The sequence below is a fragment of the Antennarius striatus genome, chromosome 8, assembly GCF_040054535.1.
Source record: "Antennarius striatus isolate MH-2024 chromosome 8, ASM4005453v1, whole genome shotgun sequence".
Lineage (NCBI taxonomy): Eukaryota > Metazoa > Chordata > Actinopteri > Lophiiformes > Antennariidae > Antennarius > Antennarius striatus.
The window spans coordinates 3,230,445-3,253,911 of record NC_090783.1 but is presented as its reverse complement, the minus strand read 5'-3'; the positions used below and the strand labels follow the sequence as shown (position 1 = coordinate 3,253,911).

Below are 23,467 nucleotides of genomic sequence, written 5' to 3'. Positions count from 1 at the left end.
TGTCCGCCGCACACGCGCAAACGCGCATCCCGGGATTACAACCGCTGGAGCGTCGCGCGCACTAGTTGCTCGTGTTTATATAATGTCGTATGTGGCACTGCGCGTGTGTGTGCGTGTGTGTGCGCGCGCGCGGCTGAATGTGTGCGTGCGTGCGCGCGCAGGGGCTGACGCGAGCGGGTCCGGCACCGCGGCGGCGGCGGCGGCGGCGGCGACAGCGGTCACACGTTAAACATCAGAGACTGCGGATTGAGGGCTCGTGAGCTTTAACCGGTGCCAGTTTCACCCAGCGAATAGGAGGGCGCTCGCGCTCCACGCGCCACGCGCCTACAGACCCAGCGGATCCGCGTCACGGACAGAGTCCGTGGGATTTATCCGGAGCGTCCCCGCGGCCGGAGAGCATCCCGGTTGAGAGCGAGCGAGGTCCGGTCGGGCGGTGGGTCGGTGGTCGGTGTCGGTTGGAGGGAGGGAGGGGGGGAGGGAGGGAGGGAGAGCGCTGGACTCCCCCTGGCCGAACCGGAGCATCCCAGTCCCGGCAGCATCCATCCCTCCGCACCTCAGCTCCAGCGGGAGGCCCGGAGCGGCGGCAGGATGTAGCAGCGGATTAAGGGAGGAGAGAGGGGCGCTCGGACCGGGGCGGGACGTCAGGGGACATGGGGAAGGACCAGGAGCTGCTCCAGGCCGTCAAGACCGAGGACCTGCTGACAGCCCAGCGCATCCTGCAGAGACCGCGGCCGGGAAAAGCCAGTCAGTATCCCTCCATCCGTCCTCCTGTGTGTGTGACACACACACACACACACACACACACACACACACACACACACACACACACACACACACACACACACACACACACACACACACACACACACACACACACACACACACACGCACGGATACCAAATGTGATGCACCTTCATGGTGCACCCTTTTTTTATTTTTTTTTATTTTTTAATGTGTGTGTGTGTGTGTGTGTGTGTGTGTGTGTGTGTGTGTGTGTGTGTGTGCGTTCCCGCACGGACGCCAGTATTCACGCGTGTGTTTTGTGACGTTGGATGCGTGATAGTGATGACGTTGCACATGTGTGAGAGCAGTCAGAATGGAAAATGGGAAATAAGAACCCCTTCAAATTTTTTACACCATTGATCATTTCTGTCTGCACGAACGCCGTGCATAAAATTAAAAAAAAATATATATTTTTTTTAAAAAATGCGCGTGTGTTTATTAAATAAGTGTGTATGCGCGCGGGGGAGAGTGCTAGAGGTGAAAGTGCACCACTGCTCACGGGACGGTGGGGGGGGGGTTATCGGTGTGTGAAGACGCCAGATGTTCGCGGTAATAATGTGATGATTGTACACGTGCAGACATTTTGCGTGTGCGCATGTTCTTGGCGCTCAAATGTGAGCGCTGCTGCTGCTCCAGTCAGCTGGGACTGGAGGTGATAATTAGATTTCAATTACAGCCTTGAAACTGCTCTCCTCCTCTACCATTTCACCATTGGGCTCCTCTCAGTGTGTGTGTGTGTGTGTGTGTGTGTGTGTGTGTGTGTGTGTGTGTGTGTGTGTGTGTGTGTGTCTCCGAACATTCCAGCAGTGCCACGGAAAGGAAAAACGCTTCTCCTCAAATGCCAGACCGGATCAGCTGTGTTCAGACCGCTGCGCACTGACAAAGAGAGGAGGGGGTGGTGGTGGTGGTGGGGGGGGGGGGGGGGGTGAAGGTGTGCAGGGGAGGGGAGGTAAGGGTGAGGATGGAAGGTTGGAAAGGAGTTAAAGGGTGGCTTATGGGGTGGCATGTGTGTCACAGTGTGTATCCAGGTTTATGTCTGAATAATTGAACAGGAAGCAGGATGCAAACACACACACACACACACACACACACACACACACACACACACACACACACATTTGACACATCAGATGTTAGTCATGTGCCTGGTTACGTTTGTATTATTAACAGTATGATCATGATGTGGGGGAGAGGAAGCCGCTGATGTCACCACGGAGGTGTTAAGAGGAGGTGATGGAACATTTTACTGTTTACACGGTGTTCATGAAACCTAAATGTTTTGTTTGTTTGTTTGTTTGTTTATTTACGTTTTTTTTATCAAAGTTTTTGAGCCAGGTCAGAGCAGCAATGGCTGCAAATGTTGTAGTTCCACTTCTGGCCAGTAGTTGGCGGTGTAATCTTTCAATGTCTCCATTTAAATACCAGCGAATAAGAAAAGTAGGAATTTGAACCTTTCCCTATTCTGCTGTATAGCAGATTAAATCAGCCGTTAGCTCCTGTTTGATCAGTCCTATCTGATCGATAAGCTCCTATCAGATATCACGGATCATTTATTTACAATGTCAAACTCCAAATAAAGATAAATAAAAAGGAGATCGCAAAAAGTTTGGCGGTCAAAAACACCAACAGCACAAATCTAAGATCATAGAGTTTAACAATGATGGGGTGGGGGTGGGGGTTATAAAATGGTAATTTACAGGTAATTGTTAATTTATTTATGTGTGTAACAGTAAATCATCAGCTGAATTTTCATGATGAGCTGACCAATTCTGATCAATGACTTTATGACATGAACCATCAATCTTCACCCCTTAATCAGCACAGAGCTAAGAGTCAATGGTCTCTGGTCACTTGAAAACTTCTCACAGCCAGGAACTAGCCTTGTTCATGACACATGTGAAAACCCAAATCCTTTCTTTCATTAAGTACGTCCTTCAACAATGATTGTTGGAGTCAAACTTGGCTTCAAAGTCAACTTTTTGAGGTGTTGACGATCAAAGCGAGGAGTATTTCTGAACCCAGTGGAGGCGGATCTCTTATCTTTGGCTCGGGTGTAATGAAGCTTCTTATCTCAGAGATATGAGGACATCCTTATCATAATTGTGCATCTTTTATGTTGTTCCTCATGAAATGTTCATCACCTCCTCCTCAACACTCCTCTTTAAACATAGACATTAAGAAGCCGTCCAAGTAAAACATACAAAAAGCCGTAGGATGTGCGTGTGAGCTCAGGGAAACTGGAATCCGTTTTTTTCACACTTTTTTTTTTTTGACATTCACACATTTTTATTTATTTATTTATTTTGGTCATTAAGAAGCTAAATAAATTATTTTAAATCCCAGAGTCCAACAAAATCCTGCTATTATTGAGAGAAGGTGTGTGTGTGTGAGTGTGTGTGTGGTCATATTCTCCTCTGACTTCTGGTGTGTTTGATGTGGGGGGGGAAAAAGGTGTTTTTCTTTGTTGCCATCATGAAAACAAGAAAAAACCACCGAATTCCTGAAGGATTTCGTGACCTGACTTTAAAAATGTTTTATTTTAGGCTGTATGGATGCAGAGTGTATTCTATTCTTGCACTTATTATACAAACTTATTTAGTGTAAATCTAGGAAGTGTTAGACATCAGTATGCAGAAATATTAAAATACACCAGATTTCACTTCTCATCCGAGGCGCTTCTTCTGTTTCCGAGGTCGCTAACACAACCTCAGTGTTATGGTCCACTCATGTCCATCATTAATAACCAGCGGTGGTGCTTTACAATCGACACTAACTCCAGTTCAATTATTGCTGTTTGTTCTCTGGAAGAAAGTCCTTTTACACCCCAGACTGCTCCATCTAGCTGTTGGCTCTCTGTCATCGTTATAAGTGATGAACAACAGCACAAACATTTGCGAAACTAATGATTAAATATTCTCTTTTTCGCAAGAGTGAAAGTCTGGAGAGGTGATATATCTGCACACAGCTGATTAGGTTTTCCCTACAGCCCTCCAATCACATCGTCTTTGTTTAACTCTCATTGTGTTTTTGATGAAAATGTGATTTATTTCCTGGACGTGAGCCAATAACAGCAAGAGGTTTTCTTTGGCTGCGTGTCAAACTCCAAATGTTTGGTGACAGGTGGAATCAGAGGTTACAGATAATGGACTTTAGAGAATGTCTGGTAATGACGACCCCTTGAGAAACCTCTGCCCCCCGCCCCCCTTCAGAAGAATGCCCAGTGGGGGGGCTTTTGCCTCACTGACGCTCCTGGAATGGTCCGGATTCAAATGTGTGTAGCGTCACCTGATATTAAATAAACTCTAAAATAGCCCCAAACCGAGGGAGATGCTGCAGAATAATATCGTACTAATCCCTGCCAAGTGATTGGCAGACGTGGCACATGAGAGGTTACCATGGTAACCAGTGCTCAGTTCCAGCGCTGGGCACAGAATCATAGTAAAATATGAACCCTGGTCCAAGGACACCATAAGGGAAACGTTTTCAGGCGCGGAAAAGACATGAATCTGAAATATAAGGTCACCGATAGAATTAGAGGGAGAATTATGAATAAAAATATGAAGGCATGAATGGATTATGAATAAAATAGCAAGTTTGGTTGTGCAAATAAATGCATTACTAAGTAATGACCCATCCAGACGAAGAAGAGGAAGATGAAGATTTTTGATTTTTTGCAAAAACACTTTAATCGCAATCAAACATTTTACAATTTTACATTAGATGAAAGTGCTAAAGTGCTTCAAAAATACTCAAAAACCAATAAAAAGAAATACAATTTAAAAATCAGTGCATTATATCAGGAAATTTGCAAGAGTGAGTTGATCATCAACTAAAGAAGAAGAATAATTACAAAAGAAGATTTTTGATTTTTGCAAAAACACTTTAATCACATTCAAAAAAATTTACAATTTTTCATTAGATGAAACTTCAAAAACACTAAACACCAATAAACAAAAGGAAATACAACTTAAAAATTAGTGCATTACATCAGGAAGTTTGCAAAAGTGAGGTGATCATCAACTAAAGTGCATAGGAAGGTGGAGGAGGAAGAGGAGGAGGAGGAGGAAGAAGGTGGGTGTGTTGCATATTGTAGATGAGGTGACACAGATATCGGCACTCATTGATTCATCTGCTGGTGCTGTAGGGTGGGGGGTGGGGAGGGTTCTTTATTTAATCCAAGATAGATCTGGGAGGGACCTACAACACACACACACACACACACACACACACACACACACACACACACACACACACACACACACACACACACACACACACACACACGCATGCAGGAGAGTGATGTCAGCTGCGGCGTGTAAACAGAAGCAGCAGAACTACCAATCAGCTCACGCTCTTTAGCAAATTACAGGGGAAATTAGAGTGTGAGAGCAGGATGAAGGGATGAAGTGCAGAGAGAGCTGCAGAGAGAGGGGGAGGCTTTTCCCCAGATTATAGAACAGCCACAGATTATGGCCAGTGGATTATGAGGGTTTGACAAAAAAAAAAAAAAAGAAAGAAAGTGAAGACAGCGACGAACGAGCCACTCTGTCTGCTTACTTTTCAGAATGTGTGAACAGTAATACTAAATCTTATTTCATAAATCTAAAATTTACATGGAAATAACAGATTCTATATTTTTTAAATTATTTTTTTTTAAATTTAAATATATTTATAAAAGTAACACAAAAACAATGAGGCATAATGGTGAAAATCATTGTTTACATGTACAAACAAGCCTATTTTACAAATGACCTCCATCTACGAGATTATGATTCCACTCATGTCCGTCTGTTTGTAAATTTGTTTGCTTGTGTGTTATCAGGATTATGCTGGATTATACAAATTTAGTGCAGGAATCCTTCAAATCTGTCAAACTCTTTCCTTTGTGAGTCAACAGGTGGAGTAAAATCCTGCCTTTTCTCCTCCTCTTCTTTTATATAAAAGCTAAACAGATGTGTGGGATTGATGGTTCTTGGCAGAGATGTGTTCTCTCTGGGTTTTTTTAATTTTTAAAAATTTTTTTTACAGTTGTAAAAGTCAGTTTGGAGAAGCTGTTGCTCATGTTAGAGCTTCCAAGAGTTAAAAAGTTCATTCTAGTCGTAATGAATCATCAGGAAGTGTCGACATAAATCAGCGATCTCTGGACTTTATTTCTCCTCTCCTGTTTGTTCCAGAGCTCCTCGGAGCGGCCAAGCGAGTGAACGTCAACATCCAGGATGCAGACGGGTGAGGAACCGAGTCACGTTCTCCTCCGCCAATTGTTCCATTTTCATCTTTCTTCCGTTCATTTCCTTCACTTCTTCTTCAACAATGGTTTCATTTACGTCATGTGGTTCTCCACGTGGCCATCTTTTATTGATGACTTTGAACTTTACAAAAGTGAAAGTGCGATTTGGTATTTAGGGTAGCATCCGGATTTCTGACACTCTTCCTGCTCTCTTAGTGTAACTTTTCAGCCACAACAGGCCTCAAACATGATGGTAGTTCTATTTGCATCCAGATATCAGGAGGGAACAGAGATCAAAACTACGAGCGAAATAATCTTCATTCACCAAATGACAGAAATCAGAAAACACACCTTCTTACCTAATTGTTTAACCTTGCTTATCTGATAGAGAAGTGTCCCCCCCCAGCACCACATTATGTCAGGCCTCTTGAGTATTACCTCCATAGGTGATCCAGGTGATCGATTTGCTATCGGTGTCTGGAATGACCTTAAATCCGACGTCTCTCAGCGCGGAATCGTCCCCTTATCAACTCTGAGTGTACGACTATGGATTCCTGCTATATTTAGCCTCCCCGATTGGTCAGGCTCTTTTCTGTGTGCACATGCATGGTTTGTTCCATTTGGCTCCATCAGATAGCCCAAAAAAAAAAAAAAATCTCTTTTATTATGTTGATTGGAATCAGATAATTGGACTCGGCTTCGTCTGTAATGACTGATGATTTTGTCGATTTGACTCCTGGACCGGTCGTTACATCCACCAGGGATCCATTAGACACACACACACACACACACACACACATACACAATCTCTGTGTGTACACTTGCCTTCAGGGTAGAGAGATCGCTTATTAATGGAAGTAGGTCATTTGCCCCCCTCCCGTTCTCACACACAGAGCTGAGGGGTGGAGCTGCTCCACGCTGAGATCATTTCGGCAAAGTTGTGCTCTGGTTTTTGGTTTTTTTTTACGTTGCTTTAGTGAACATGTGTGTGTGTGTGTGTGTGTGTGTGTGTGTGTGTGTGTGTGTGTGTGTGTGTGTGTGTGTGTGTGTGTGTGTGTGTGAAGATTGTCACCGCTTCACCATGCTGCTCTGAGCGGTAACAAGGAGCTGATCTCTCTGCTGCTGGAGGCCCAGGCGGCAGTGGATATAAAAGACAATAAAGGTAAAAATCACACACAGACGTCACAAAGTGTCCTTAAGAAAGGTTGTGTTACCATGAAACAAAAAACACAAAACACAAAGCAATCACAACAGAGCAGGAAATCACATAAATACTGTATCCTGGTGTTTCCCACGTGAGCGTTGAGACGCTCGTGCAATAAAAAGTGTTTGTGTGCACAACAAACAAAGCAAGACAAGATAGGAAGAAGAATGGCGAGAGCCCAGCAGCAAATACTTCCATCTCATGCTTCCAGAGTGGCGGAGAATTCTCAGAGCAGATGGGAGATATATTCCCCCCAGAATGTTCCCTCCACTCCCAGTCAGACCAGTTTGTCTCAAACGCTGCTGCAGTACAGAGAGGATTATTCCATCCTCATTAAAAAATCAAGTTCTTTGGTGTAATATACGAGTCAGTGCTGCAGATTTTATATTCTTTTCACATTCAAAGCAACATTCCGACTAACGCTCCGGGAAAACACTGGAAACCTGACCAATAGGGAGTCAGATGGATTCCATCAGGGATCTGGAGATCCTAGAAAAAACAATTCCATCTGTGAGGAAGACGAAGCTCCGACGTGATTGGATGTTCCAAAGGGGCAGCGATCCCAAACATACCCTAGAATGCACCGAGGCCTGGATCCAGAAGGTGTTCTGGATCATTCCAGAGTCCGCCTCATTAGCCTGGTGGACCTGAGAAAATCTCTGGTGGGATTTGAAGAAGGCGTCTGAAGCAGACAAACCTCAAGAACCCTTCCAGAATCTGGATCTGCATCACATTTGCAGCAATCAGTCAGTCAGTTATTGCAGCTTCTAGATTAAGGAACTGTTTCCCCTTACTTAGAGGATCTGATCCTCATCCACACTTTAATACAAAATGTTCTTACATCAGGTTGCCAACCAGGACATCCTGCAAGTTTTGGCTTCTGGGTTTTACTTTCCGTCAAAAAACAAAGGAACAATGACGACTGCCAAACAACCAACTCTCCATTCAGGAAATTCTTGGCATCGATGTTCCAAAATCAGGAAGTTTTTTTTGTTCCTGTTGTAAAAATGAGAGGCAGGTCCTCTGCTCTGCCACCAGGTCATGGGAGGGTTTAATCTGAAGATGGAGCGGAGACATTTTCCGTCGCATCCCTTCACGTCTTCCGGCGCCCTCTCCTGTCACGGCTCCAGTCATTGTGCTCCTTCACTATCCCGGCACCTCTTGTCTGAGTCAGGACTCCCTCATGCCAACCAGGCCTGGGGGGGGATCCTTATTCATCCTGACGGTGTGGCTTGTCGCTGGTATCAAGACTGGGGGGTCTTGGGATGCTGCCAAGAGAAACATGCTCACTGCTAGCGTTTAGCGTCTCATGGTTGGAGGCATTGGAAATGACTCAATGATGGATTTTTGCACTGGGCCGAGGTGATCTTTGCATAATCTTGAATGTTAAGCACTGACTGCAGCATCCAGGTCTTCTTAAATGTGGCTGATGTGGAGATTTTTATCTTGGAAGCATCCATAATCTATGTTTCAGTATCTTTGTAACAAAGTTTTGGTGTAATAATGACCTAAAACTAGCCCAGGACCCTTAATGTCATTGACAAAATGTCTTGTTTGGCCCCAAACTCAACATCTGAGGACCTGAAACCAGAGGATTTGGGCTTTGAAATGACCTCAGTGTGTGTGTTTGTGCAGGGATGCGTCCCCTGCATTATGCTGCGTGGCAGGGGAAGACTGAACCAATGAAAATGCTGCTGAAGTCTGGCTCATCGGTCAACGGACAGTCGGACGAAGGCCAGATCCCCCTCCACCTGTCATCCCAGCACGGACACTACGACGGGGTACCGTAGCGGTTGTGTGTGTGTGTGTGTGTGTGTGTGTGTGTGTGTGTGTGTGTGTGTGTGTGTGTGTGTGTGTGTGTGTGTGGTTTTTACCAGCTACCGATCTACGTTGTGTGATTGTGCGTTACAGTCGGAGATGTTGCTACAGCACCAATCCAACCCGTGTATCTCCGACTCGGCTGGGAAGACTCCTCTGGACCTCGCCTGTGAATTTGGACGCGTTGCAGTGAGATTTGACTTCAGTTGAAATAAATGCACCAAAAACTAGACGTATCCGTAAAAAACGACTCCATGACGCTTGTTGTGTTGCTGTTTTTAGGTGGTCCAGCTCCTGCTCAGCAGCAACATGTGTGCCGCCATGTTGGAACCGAAACCCTCCGACCCAAACGGAGTGTCGCCGCTGCATCTCGCTGCGAAGAACGGACACATCGACGTCATAAGGTATATTATATGTTGTTATACAGCTCAATGATTTAAATACCATGTAGGCCCAGTAGGTCCAATCAGACAGGTGGTAAAGAAGGAACTCAACATAACCTGAATGATAATGAAGCAGCTGTCCGGTCCGTCGGGACATTTAATACATTTACAGGGAGTTTACTGACTTAAATTTAACCTTACGTTACCTTTTGTCTTTTTGTTGGTGTCTGAAGATATTCGTCTTGTCCTGACGAAAATATAACTACGCTGCCCCCTAGCTGTTTTAGTTGGTTCTGCTCCGTTTCGTCTTCTGTAGTCGTAAAGCTTTTTAAAAGTCGTGCCCAAATGTGAATAAAATAAACGCACAGTATGAAGGAAAGGTAATAATGTCTGAAGCGGAGCATAAACGAACCTTTAAGGGACTCAAACCTCAAGAAAGAGGAATGACAATTCATTTAAACGTCTGTGTTTGAAAATGTGGGTGAAACTCCATCAATTGTGCAATTTTTTTAATGTTTGAGAGAGAAAACAGATTAGATTAGGTTATATTTGACTTCTTTACAGCTGCTAATCAATAAAACACCTGCAAAGAGGCAAGTCAAAAGAGACTTTTGGCAAAGTTAATTAAATGATGAATCCCACAATGTTTTATTTTCACTTATGGTTTAATATTCTATAGAAGCACTAATTGAACATAATTATGAAAGATAAAGGCTGGTATTAATACTTTGTGCTGCAGGCTGCTGATTCAGGCTGGCATCGATATCAACAGACAGTCTGAGTCTGGCACGGCGCTGCATCAGGCGGCGCTTTGTGGGAAGACGGAGGTCGTCCGCCTGCTGCTGGATGTGAGTCTCCCTTCCCGTCTCCCTTCCTGTCTGTCTGCGAAATATGCTTCCAAAGGCAACTGTTGTTGAAGCCGCTTCCCCGCCGCTGCACAGCTGAGCAACTTTACACCTCAGCGCCTGGCATTCGTCCCAGCGAGCTGTCTGCCCGAGCCTGTGGGATACGTTTGCTTGTTACATAAAAAGCGTAGCAGCCTGGCTAGCGTCCTACCTGTCATGCAGCATTCAGATCAGCCTCGTTGTGGTTTTTTTTTTAATCCTTTTGTCACCTCGGATGAATTCAGATATTATTGCTGAGGCAGCAAGTACAGTGCGACAAATTTTTGCAGCCCAACCAACAAATGCATCGTGTGTGCGCACCCCCCCTCCTCCGCCTCCCCCTGTTATGAACCGATGTGGTTTCATCTTTCATTTTTAGTCACTTTTTTATTCTTTTCCTGTTTCCATCCAGAGCGGCATCAGTGCAGGAGTGAGAAACACTCTGAGCCAAACCGCCCTGGACATCGTGAACCAGTTCACCACCACACAGGCCAGCCGGGAGATCAAACAGCTGCTGAGAGGTCAGCACCAACTCACCGTCGCTGCCTCCAGACACTGTTAACTCCTAATTTACAAAGATGTGGAAAATGCACGACGTTTCCTGTGCATATCTTCCTCTTCATCCTCTTCATTTCCACTCTTCCTTCGCTTTCCTGATCTCTCATCTTGCAGACGCTTCAGCCGCCATGCAGGTCCGTGCGCTGAAGGATTACTGCAACAACTACGACCTGACCAGCCTCAACATAAAAGCTGGAGACATCATCACTGTAGGTTGAGAAAAATGTTGCATGCATGTCAAGAAATTTTAAAAAATTTCTACATATCCGTACAACATTTCTTCTTGCAGTTTATGTTATTTGTGCTTCATTTGAAATGAAGTGTGAGCAGCTTCTAGATGAGATGTTGTGTGTTTGTGTGTGTGTGTGTGTGTGTGTGTGTGTGTGTGTGTGTGTGTGTGTGTGTGTGTGTGTGTGTGTGTGTGTGTGTGTGTGTGTGTGTGTGTGTGTGTGTGTGTGTGTGTGTGTGTGTGTGTTTCGGCACACAGGTGCTGGAGCAGCACTCCGACGGCCGATGGAAAGGTTGCATTCACGACAACCGCACAGGAAATGACCGCGTGGGCTACTTCCCCTCCAACATGGTGGAAGTCATCAAGAGGGCAGGTGACCACCCGCCTCCCAGCTGTGTGTGTGTGTGTGTGTGTGTGTGTGTGTGTGTGTGTGTGTGTGTGTGTGTGTGTGTGTGTGTGTGTGTGTGTCTGTGTGTGTTCAGCAGCTGTTGTGTAGCGATAGCTGATCATTAATCGTTGCTAGCTGCAGCGCCATCGGCTTCTGGAGGCCGTTCATCCCGTTTTCCCGACCTGTCAATCAACTCCATTGATCAGACGCTGTTCCCTATTGGACGCTGTTCCCTCCTTGCTCCTCCCCTTCCTCCCCTCCCCTCTCCTCACCCCTGCTGACAAACCCGTGTAGATGCTTTTGTTCATAGTTTGTTTGCTGTGTTGCTGCGTTGGGATTATAATATAATTTATAGAGTTTATTCCCTGTGGATTTTTGGATGCATTCTTTTCTCATATTTTGATTTTAATCTTATTTAACACGTTTTCAGATCTGATTAGATTTCTTTTGTTTCAACTTGACTGATCAGTTGTTGTTGTGTTGTGTTGTTGTTGTTGTTGTTGTTGTTGTTTTGCCACCCCCCACCTCCCCACCTCCCCATTCTTCCTGGCTCATATCCAGGTTACTCCCCCTCCTTGCAGTGCCACACCCTCCTCCTCCGCAGGCCCAACCCCTGTCCCATCACCTCAGCCAACGGTCACTCATACCCCCCATCCAAAGTCCTTCCCCTTCATCTGCCTCCCCCTCCTCTCCTTCACCCCCACACACAACCCCCGCCTCGCTTCTCCTCCTTTGGGTACGTTCCTCTTCCCATCTCTCCTCCTTCTCTGTCGACCCCTCCTCCTCCTCCTCCTCCTCCTCTTCCTCCCCCTCCTCCTCCTCCTCTTCTCTCCTCTTCTCAGGAGCAGCAGAGTCAGACAGGTACATACTGTAGCATCACTATAAGACACACATCAAGAGACTTCACTGTTTGACGAAGAACACATATAGAATATAAGATCTATCTGCTTGTTCCTGCATCACTGCAGCTATATTTATATTTTATATGTGTGTGTGTGGGTGTGTGGGTGTGTAAATGTGAATTATATGTGTGTATCATAAAGGTTCAGTTCACCCTAATGGCTAAAAGGTCAATTCCATCATTTATTCAGTCATTCTGACAGATTTCTTGCTCATAAGGAACTATTTTTTTACCTAAAATATAAAAACAATACAGACTGGAAACCGTCCACAGATCATTCTGTGTATTGATTATTAATGTCTATTCATTAACGCTGCATCCACTAACTGCAATCACCTTCTTGCAGTTTGAGAGAACTGAACCTTTAACTGAACTTTCAAATTAAAGGCACCATTTTTAAAAAAATAAAATGTCACAAATTGGACCTGTTATAGAAAACAGGGAGACATTTGTCACTCTTTTATATGCAATAACAAACTTAATCATTGTATGTTTTATTTAAATTAAAGTAATTTTCTTGAATGGTGCAATATTATCAATATTGTGCAGACAAGACAAATTAAAATTATTTATTTCGTAAGAAAGCTTTTTTTTAAATATGGCACCAGTCAAAAGTTTGGACACCTGTGTATTCATAGCTTTTAGCGGACATGCATGGAATAATGTAGTGAATAAAAAAGTGTTTTAAAACAAAATACATGCCATATTTTAGATTCTTCAAAGTGATAGTTTTTGCACCCTATCAGCATTACCTTAATCGACATGCTGGGGGACGTTAATTCAAGGAGCACAGGTACCTTTGGCTCCCAATGGGCAACAGGGAGGAAGAGGAGGTGTGACGTCATCATGAGGCTGATTGAGAGGATGCCAAGAGTGTGAAAACATGGAAGGGTGGCGAATTTTGAAGAATCTCAAAATATATTTGATCCAAACTTTTGACCGGCGCTGAAACCCCAGATGTGTCACTGCGTTATTTTTCTTCTTGATTAATAAATTACAATAATAGTAAAGTGCATGTGTGTGCATGTGTGTGTGTGTGCGTGACAGGTTCGCGGACTGCTGAGCCGAGCCCTCAAGGCTCTCCAACACTCGGACAGCAGAGCAGCACCAGCGAGGACATCTGGGTGCTACGCAAACCTTTGGCAGGTAAACTCACGGATGTGTTTTCACGTGACGTGCAAAGCCACAAGCTTCACTGACATCTATATAATACCTCGACGTGTGTGTGTGTGTGTGTGTTTAGGTGGTGAACGCAGCGGCAGCGTGGGTAGCATCGGCAGCGTGCGCTCGTCCAGCAGCTTGCAGAGCTCTGGAAACACTCACGTACTGACGACCCCGGCCCCCAGCCCTCACCCGGCGTCCACACCGGGGGTCAACACGCACGGCCTTAACGCACCAGGTCTGCACGCACAAGCCGAAGGCGTCAAGGTAGGTAGACGATGGTTTGGGTTACACGCCTGTGCACAGTAACACACAAACATCCTACTTAGCATCGTTTCCCACACTCCGCTAGGAGGACGTTATTTATTCTAAGGTTGTAAACACAGCAGGAAGGAGGTCACAAGCTGGAATCTCACTAAAAAAGAACTTAGTCCACTGAACTGAAGTCACAAGACACCTCTGGGATTGGGAGTGATTATGCCTGAGTAAATATTTCATGTGTGTGTCTTGTAAATTTTCTTTCGACTAAGTAAGGAGGCAATCACCAGGACAACTCATGTATCTCTTATAGGTGACCTCTGACACCTAAAAGGGAAAATTGATGAGCTCGAACCCGATCTGAACCCTAGTCTGGACAAATGATTTGCTGTCTTAAGAGGAAAGAGTTAAACACTTGGTAGATTATAGATAATCCAATAACAAATCATTGATGACAGGTGTATGTGGGTGTCTAACGTAAGTGGAAGTAAAGAATTTGCAAAGCATTTAGAGTGTGTGTGTGTGTGTGTGTGTGTGTGTGTGTGTGTGTGTGTGTGTGTGTGTGTGTGTGTGTGTGTGTGTGATTGTAGCTCCTGGCCACAGTGCTGTCCCAGTCGGTAAAAGCCAAGGAGCACCTCCTGGAGCAGTCCCAGTCTGTAGAGCAGTCAGCAAGTAAGTCCTACAGGAACACACCCTGAGGCGGCGTTTTTCAAAATAAAAGTCTGTTTTTCTGCTGCCTCCTGCTCGCCGTCCTCGTCTTTTTGATGCTGCATTGGAGAATAAATGATCGTCTGGGTGACTTTCAGTCATCCTGACCCTCTGAAGACCGCCTGCCTGTTTGCGTCAGAGGCGAGCAGCGTGCTCCACGCTCATCTCTGTATGAAGCCATTTAAATCTTTGTGTTATTCATGAAAAGCTGCTCCAGACACTCAGCGGGTGTTTGGAATATGTCTTACATTCAGTGATGCGGATGGATATTTATATTGCGTCACCTCTGCTGCCCTTGAATTCGGTCTTGGCTAATTGCTACCTTCACTTTGAAAGAAACATACAATTAGCTGATTTTAATCTCCCTCAGGCGGCTGGTTTAAGGTGAAGGTAGGAAGTGTAGCGCAAAAACACCACAAATACAGCACGAAAGCTGGTTATCACAGTAATAATGACACACGGCACAGAGAGCATCAATTGATTTATTGATTTTAAGGTTATCAAGCTCAATTCCAAGGCTGTTTATCTCTTAATAGTTGAGTAGAAGTTTTAAGATTTCAGGGGAAGAATTGTTTCAACATCATTTCTTGAATAAATAACTGATCAGTCAATTAGAAAATGCTCATTTATAGTAGTGATTTACTCCATGTTGAGAGGAATCCATCATGTGTGAAAAGTGTGAAACAACAAGCTTTTCCCTCCTTGTTTCCAGGCTCCTCCAGCTCCATCACCGTTCATGAACAGCGGCCGTTTGAGCGGAAGGCAGAGGAGGATGATGGGAAAGTGAGTTTTCATGGTTGGGTTCTCTTCCTTATTTTGCTCTCAACCGGCTCACTGGTTGGAGAGAACGGCTTCTAGAGAGGCGGGTCAAAGGGCGCTGGGGGGTGTTGCACCTGAACAGACAACACCCCCGAGGATGGGGATGTGAGTGCGTCAACATGGAGACAGGCAGAGTGACAGACACATCCAGGAGTTAGTTGCGGTCCTGTCCCCCCCAATCCCTCCCCAGCTCTAACACCACACAGAGACACCAGGCGCCTGTTGGGGTTCTGGCCTCTCTAGAAGCAGCGGTGCATTCTGGGAAACCGAGGGTTCAGTTCCTTCTGACTGGATGTCAGGTGAACAAGTAGAGTTCTAAGGAGCTGAGGAGCATTGAAACAGGAGCTGAGGGCATAGAACCATTATGACTGGAGAGGTAGAAGCAGGCAGTACTGTTTTGATCTCTGGTTCTAGAACCAGGAAGTAATGCTCTCTGTTCTGTGTTCTAGAACCAAGTAATAGTGTTCTAGGAACAGGCATTGGTGTTCTGTTTCTAGAAGCAGGCAGTACTATTCTGTTTTCTAGACGTTTGAAAACAGGCAGTAGTCTTCTGAGTTTTATGTTCTGGAAGTAGGAAGTAGTGTTCTGTGTTCTGTTACTAGAACCAGACATTAGAGTTCTGTATTCTAAAAGCAGGCAGTAGTGTTCTAGAACCAAGTAATAGAGGCAGTAGAGTTTGGTTTTCTGTGTTCTAGAACAATGCACTAGTGTTACAGTATGTGTTCTGTGTTATAGAAGTAGACAGTAATGTTCTGTGATCTGCTTTCTAGAACCATGCAGTAAGATTCTGTGTTCTAGAATTGGGAAGTAGAGTTCAGTGTTCTGTGTTCTAGAACTATGCAGTAGTGTTCTGTGTTCTAGAAGCAGACAGGAGTGTTCCGTGTTCTGTGTTCCAGAAGCAGACAGTAGTGTTCTGTGTTCTAGAAGTAGAAAGTAGTGTTTTATGTTCTAGAAGCAGGCAGTAATAATCTGTGTTCTAGAAGCAGGCATTAGTGTTCTGTGTTCTACAAGCAGGCAGTAGTGTTCTGTGTTCTAGAAGCAGTCAGTAGTGTTCTGTGTTCTACAAGCAGGCAGTAGTGTTCTGTGTTCTACAAGCAGGCAGTAGTGTTCTGTGTTCTAGAGACAGGCAGTAGTGTTCTGGGGTCTGGGTTCTAGAAGCAGACAGTAGTGTTTTGTGTTCTAGAAGCAGGTAGTAAATTTCTGTGTTATAGAAACAGGCAGTAGCGTTCTGTGTTCTAGAAGTAGAAAGTAGTGTTTTGTGTTCTAGAAGCAGGCAGTAATATTCTGTGTTCTAGAGGCAGACAGTAGTGCTATGTGTTCTGTGTTCTAGAAGCAGGCAGCAGTGTTCAATGTTCTAGAGACAGGAAGTAGTGTTCTGAGTTCTAGAAGCTGGCAGTAGTGTTCTGTGTTCTAGAAGCAGGCAGTAGTGTTCTGTGTTCGGAGTTCTAGAAGCAGGCAGTAGTGTTCTGTGTTCTAGAAGCAGGCAGTAGTGTTCTGTGTTCTGTGTTCTAGAAGCAGGCAGTAGTGGCGTGGCTGGGTGAGTTTCAGCTGCAGTTCTACACCACCCACTTCCTCACGGCGGGATACGATCTAGACACCATTAGCCACATGACCCTCGAGGTAAGGTCACTACCTCACGCCCTCACGCCCTGCCCCTTGTCTGTCAAGGCTCCGCCCTGCACAGCTGTCAGTCAGCCCCCCCTGACCTGGATGATGTCATCATGACCCTCCTGTCTCTGTCACCTGACCCCCCCGGTGTGAGTCCTGAGCCTGAACCAGTCACTCCTCATCCTCTGTCTTCATCAGCACCAGTGTTCACACATAACGCTGCTCCGTGTGTGTGTGTGTGTGTGTGTGTGTGTGTGTGTGTGTGTGTGTGTTTGTGAGTATGTCCATGCGTGTGTGTGTGTGTGTGTGTGTGTGTGTGTATGTGTGTGTATGTCCGTGCGTGTGAGTGCATTGAAGCGTTAACAATGATATGATGTAAACCCTGTCCGGGTGGGGGGGGAGACACACACACACACACACACACACACACACACACACACACACACACACACACACACACACACAGCTCATTAAACTGTTTACATTTAAACGAAACAGGAAGCACTTTCTCCTCCTGACTGACTCTGTTTTGCGTTGAAGGACCTGACGGCGATCGGCGTCATGAAGCCCGGACATCGGAAGAAGTTAGCGTCAGAGATCAGCCGGCTGCCCTCCTCTGATTGGCTACCAGACCACAAGCCCGTAAGGTTCTCACGTGTTCTGCTGCGAGAACCGGTAGAACACGGCTCTGTGTGTTCTGATCGGTGCTGCTCGTGTTTCAGGCCAACCTTGCAGACTGGCTGTCTCACCTGGGTCTGAATCAGTACTACCAGGTTCTGGTGCAGAACGGCTACGAGAACATCGACTTCATCTCCGACATCAGTCTGGAGGACCTACAGGAGATCGGCATTAATAAACTGGGTAAATAAATAAAACTATTTTCTAACAAAACATCCGACCTTCAAATGACCTTGATCTTCTGACTCAGGCCATCAGAAGAAGCTGATGTTGGGGGTGAAACGGCTGAAGGCGCTGCAGAGAGGAGAAAGCCCCTCCGGTTCTCCTCAGAAACCCCCCACGCCTCGATCCGGCGTGGACGGCAGTGCCGGATCCGACCACCAGAGGGAGGCGAGGAAGCAGAGGGACGGAGCCCCCAGCCCGCTGGCCAAACCCCGCCCGGGTCTGGCCCGTTCACAAACCCCTCCCCACGCGACAAAACAAACGCCACCTCACACACCGACGCACAGCCACGCCCAACAGCCCTCCCCCAGGGCGAGGCCACGCCCCTCCGCTCAGGCGGCGACAGCGGTGGCGGCGGATTCGTCGGTGCCGCTGCTCCGACTCCCCAGCGAGGAAGAAGAGCGGCGGAGAACTCACAGTCTGATTGGTTCAGAATCGGACTCCAGATATGCCACCGTGTGTCGCAGTAGCTCCGCCCACACCGCCAGCCCGAATGACGTCACCGTCAACCGGAGCCAATCGTCCGTCACGCTCCGCCCTCGCCGGAAAGGCCGGCCCCCGACGCCCCCGAAACGCTCTTGTTCTTCCATCACCGGGGGTGACGAGGAGGGAGACGGACAGGGGGAGGGGTTTCTCGGCCTGCCGACCTATCGGGAGCGGCGAGCGAGCGACTGCGGCAGCCTGGCGTCGGCTTACCGGTCCCAGGATTCAGGAGGCCTGGAGAGGTCAGAGGGGGCTTCTGGGAGCGTTCGCAGCCTCGCCGCCATGTTGGAAACGACCATCGTCAGCGGCGCCAAAACCCTGCCGAGGAGTCTGGGAGAAGGCAACAACTACCTGCAGGTGGGCTTGGAGGATAAGAGTCACATGTTCAAAAGGGGGAGGGGTTTTGGTATGCATGAGTAACAGTCATGTGATCTCTAGGTGAGCCCGCCCACGCTCCGTCGCCAGGCAGGGGCGGGCGGTCTGGGAACGGAGGATGATGACGTCTTAAGTCGCCGCAGAACCATCAGCGGAGCAGAAGGTCTCCCCGGCGCCCGGGCGGATTTGTTACCTCAGGAAGCGCCGCTGCGGCGTCCGGAGCCCCGCCCCCGCTCCACCATGGGCTCCTGGTCATCGGAGGTCGCCGACGGCACATCGACGCTGCGGAGGAGGCCACGCCCGCCGGCGACAGACTCCGGACCGCCCACGTCTGCCACGACCACCGTGGTTACCATGACAACTGGCTCAGACACCGTCCGCAGGAGACCCCGCGCGTCCGAGCACACGGAACGGGGCGTTCAAAGCAATAACCAATCGGACGCTCTCGGCGGTCAAGCAGACGGTGGCCGTAAAGATGGAGGCGAGCCGCAGCAGAACGGGGGCGTGGTCCTGAGGCGGAGGACGGCATCCGAGGTCGACAGGACGGAGGCCGGCAAGGACAGCTGTGAGTGGATGGAGGCCAGGAAGTCCCTGAAGCCGTCGGTGTCGCCCAAACCATCTGCAGTCAGCCTGAGGAAGGCGCAAGCTGACCCCCCGACCCCGACCCGCAGGGTCCCCATACCCGGGCCTGATGACGCAGAACCGGCCCAGAGTCCTGGTGAGACGCAAACAAGAGCCAGGAAGTGGGTTTTAGTCCGGCCCCACTTTTAAAGTTATTCCCTTCCTTGTTTCTGCTACGTTAAGAATCTCAAGCTTTCGTGAATCTGGAAAAATCAGGTTGAATCAGTTTGGATCACCTTAAATCAGGTTGAATCAGGTTGATCAGGTCAAGTTTAAATCAATCAGTTCAGGCTGAATTAGGTGGAATCAGTCTGAATCAGCTTAAATCAGGTTGAATAGGGTTCAATCAGATGAAATCAGATTGAATCAGGTCGAATCATGTTAAATCAGGTTAAATCAGATTAAATTAGGTTGAACCAGATTAAATCAGGTTGAATTTTAGGTTGAATCAGGTTGAACCAGATTAAATCAGGTTGAATCTTAGGTCGAATCAGGTTGAACCAGATTAAATCAGGTTGAATCTTAGGTTGAATCAGGTTGAACCAGATTAAATCAGGTTGAATCTTAGGTTGAATCAGGTTGAACCAGATTAAATCAGGTTGAATCAGGTTAATGTGATAAGTAGACTTTCAATCCAGCTCGTCTGGCGGGTCTTATAATCGTGACCTTCATTATCTGTCGTGTGTTATTTCACAAAAAGTGACATCATTTCCTGTCTCTTTCCAACCAGAGCCGAAGCGTGTTCCTCCCCCGGTGTCGCCAAAACCTCGTGGGCCCCCCACCGCTCCTAAACCAGGCAAAGCAATAGCAACTCCAGCCGCCATGAGCCCCGGTCCCGCTGCTACGAGTCCACCGGCAGATGGCCCCAAACCTTCCTCCTCACGCCCCGCTCCCCTTCCAGCTCCTGACACCCCCTCTGCCCCCTCCCTCTCTCCAGGACTCCCTCTTGCTTCCCCCTCACCAGCCCAGAGTCCCTCCACCCCCTCGCCTCACCCTGTCAAACCTCCCCGCTCCTCCATCGCTGGTCTCTCCATCGACCTCCTGGTCGGACGGGAGGTGGAGGAGGAAGAGGAGAGGAGGAGAGAGGAAGAGGAGGGTAGGAGGGAGAGGCACAAGGAGGACGAGAGGAAGAAGGAGGAAGAGGAGGAGGTTGTAGGAGAGACAGAGGCTCAGGTGGAGGAAGAGGAGCAGGTGCAGCATCGGTTGGAGGAGACCAGCGCCTCTCTGGCTGCAGCGGTGCAGGCCGTCGAACACAAAATCAATAAGGAGGACGCTCAAAATGAGTGAGTCGGATTTTATCTGAGATCTAAAAAATGTACTTCATCAAAATTAAAAAAAATAATTTAAAAAAATTAAAATTAAAAATATCAAGTAAATTCAACAAAAATCTCGAAAATCTTTCAAATATTTCGTAGCTGTTTTTTACCTGAGAGTTGATGTCAGAGCTGGCGGCAGGGATGTATTAGCATGGCAACTGAAAGCAAGGGGGAAAGCGGTTAGCCTGGCTAGTTGCAGGCTAGTTGCATGCACATTTACATGCGCCTTATAATCCGGTGTGCCTTATATATGGAATAAATTATAAAATAAATAATTCATTAAGGGTGTGCCTTATAATCCAGTGCGCCTTATAGTGCAGAAATTACTGTATTCAAGAGATTCTTGTTTGACTTAGCGGAGGAATAGCATTAAAAGATCCTTTTAAAATGCTAATTAATGATGTGAAAATGCTCCCACTCTCTTCTCCACATCTCCCATCTAATCCTGTGACTGCCTCATTATCAGCTGCGCTCTTCCTTTCTCTGCTTCCTCTCCTTCCAGCTCTCTTTCCACGAAAAAGACGACCGTCTCCATCTTGGATGACATCGGCAGCATGTTTGACGACTTGGCAGATCAACTGGATGCAATGTTGGACTGATCTCCTGCCTGAGCCTCACTTCCAAGAAGACCTTCCCCTTCCTCCTCCTCCCCCTCCCCAATCATGCGTAGGTGTATCAAGACTCCAAAGGCTCGATGCTGGCGCTCTATAGGGAGTGTGTGCATGTGTGTGAGTGTGTGTTGAGCGCTTCTCATGTAGCCTTGTACAATATATACCGAGGAGGGAGTCTTCTCTTCATCTGGGGTGGTAGCTCTAGTTTGCCTCCCGATGCCAGGAGGCCACTCCCACACAACCTCTGACCTCTGCAGCCCAGCGCGTCGCGGCCAACGCCGCCGCCCAGCCTCAGACGGCTGCATGCATCGAGAAGCACAATCATCCTCCTCATCCTTTTCTCTCTACAGACTCTGGCAGAGATCCTAACTCAGTGAGACAGGGTGGCAGACACATAAGCATATTGCTTGCTAAAATAAGCACACAAACAGACAAACAGGTAGATTGTTGGATGGATAGATGAGACATGCAAACGTTGCGCCGGAGGGAATTTTAAAAAAGCACATAGAACGGCTGCTTTTCTGAGTCCGTCTCCTGCAATGTCAAAAACAAAGGTTGCATTTTTCCAGGTGAATCATAGCCTCTGTTTCTCTTCCACGCGAGGGGAGGATTGTGGGTTAGCCGGACTTCCTGACCTGTGTGTTGTCTCTCTTCATGTTGCTGTTGTTGCTATTGTTCTTACTGTTGCTGTTGTTGTCGTTTAGAGTGTGTGTGTATGTGTGTGTGTGTGTGTGCGCGCGCGTGTGTGTGTGTGTGTGTGTGTGCGTGGTCCCTGCTGATGCTCATGTCAGTGTCTTCCCACTCGTACAGTAGCTAGATTGGAACGACAATATAGAACCTTCACATAAAACGCATCTACACGCACACACACATTCACGTATGCACATGACGTTGGTTGTAATCTGGTGTTCTGCTTCGGTGGTGTTGAGGTTTGCGTGGATACACACATATTTCATGCACATTTACATGCAAAGACACACACACCAGTATATAAAAGCACACACTCATGCGGTGTTTCCCTTTGTCCTGCTGCAGTGAACAGTGTTTTTGAAAGATAATCCTATATTTCAATGCTTTCTATAGTACATCCAGTATGCATAGTTTATAATATACTGTACCTGGGTTTTTGAGCTGTTAGAGCTCCCCCTAGTGTTGGTTAGTGAAACTGCCTCTAATCTGCCCACCGTCCATCTTGTCTTCCCCCCCTTTTTATCTCCCTCCATGTCTGTTTTGTTAAATCTGCATCTCTCTGTGCCTTGGTAGTGTTATTTAATATAATCAATATTTTCTTTTTTTATTTCCAACATCCAAGGCAAAGTTTTTTTTCTGTCTCCATGCCAACCCCTTCCTTGTGTGTGTGTGATGTCAAAAGTAGCTTATAAATTGAGTTGTGTCCCTAAACTTAATGTCTGCAGTCCTCCTGTAACCATTGAGAAGCCTTGTGCGAGTCCCTAACCTGTAATAAATTGGCTCTGCTCCACTACAGCGCCCCAGTTTTCAGTGGTCGTCACCCCCCTTCCCTCCCCCAGATAGTGGATCAACCAGCAGTGTTCATCCCAATGAAGAGTCCTCTTGTATTTTTATGCTCTTTGAAAAAAAAAAACAAAGATATATTTGAGAGACAGATGGTTCTATGTGAATAATAATAATGACAATAAATAGTACATTGAATTAGGGTACGCTGATTGAGCCTGTTTACTTTTATGGTTGAGTTCTGGATGTTGTGATGGCTGTTGTGCCATGGTTGGGTTTAGGTTGTGTTTCTGCTGTGATGATGCATTCCTGTACAGCTGTGACCTGAATAAATGTGTAAATTAAACCTTAAATGTCTCTCTAAAATGTGTTTCTTTTAGATATCATACACCTACTCATCTGTTCTTTATGGCAACTTGTTGGAGTAAACCAAAACTGGAATTTACAGTAGCAGATTAAGGACTTTAAACTCCACAATTTTATGACGGTGAATAATTTCAGTGTTAGAATTTCAGGCCAAATACTTTGAAGAGTTTTGTAGGGAAAAAAAAGAATTGAAATAGACTTTTTTTTAACCTGGATTTACAGTCAAGCATTTTAAAAATGTAAATTTTCACCTTGAACCCTCAGAAAATTGAAATTGTATGCTAAATATGTTAAATATTATCTGTAGACAAACTCACAGTATTATCAACCACACATACATGTATGTTGGTTTAAGTGAGGGATTTAAAGCTTTGGAATACTAATACTAGGGTG

At 46.5% G+C, this 23,467-nt stretch overlaps 1 protein-coding gene across 3 annotated transcripts; it reads left to right on the top strand.

Moving 5' to 3' along the window:
- Window positions 1-510: 510 nt before the first annotated feature.
- Window positions 511-23,132, top strand: si:dkeyp-9d4.3 (caskin-1). 3 transcript variants are annotated; one of them, XM_068322120.1, is made up of 22 exons: window positions 511-744; window positions 5,958-6,009; window positions 7,075-7,172; window positions 8,850-8,995; window positions 9,126-9,221; window positions 9,315-9,436; window positions 10,155-10,263; window positions 10,712-10,820; window positions 10,972-11,066; window positions 11,345-11,459; window positions 13,423-13,521; window positions 13,619-13,803; window positions 14,385-14,466; window positions 15,215-15,285; window positions 16,834-16,858; window positions 16,990-17,078; window positions 17,470-17,571; window positions 17,652-17,790; window positions 17,858-18,669; window positions 18,751-19,405; window positions 20,039-20,591; window positions 21,127-23,132. In XM_068322120.1, exons 1-22 carry the CDS (start codon window positions 651-653, stop codon window positions 21,221-21,223), a joined length of 3,945 nt encoding a protein of 1,314 aa, XP_068178221.1. In that variant the 5' UTR covers window positions 511-650; the 3' UTR covers window positions 21,224-23,132. The 3 variants fall into 3 exon arrangements, with proteins under 3 accessions (XP_068178221.1, XP_068178222.1, XP_068178224.1); XM_068322121.1 differs by lacking the exon at window positions 16,990-17,078 and having other exon boundaries at window positions 16,834-16,941; XM_068322123.1 differs by lacking the exons at window positions 16,834-16,858; window positions 16,990-17,078 and having other exon boundaries at window positions 21,091-23,132.
- The last annotated feature ends 335 nt before the right edge of the window (window positions 23,133-23,467 follow it).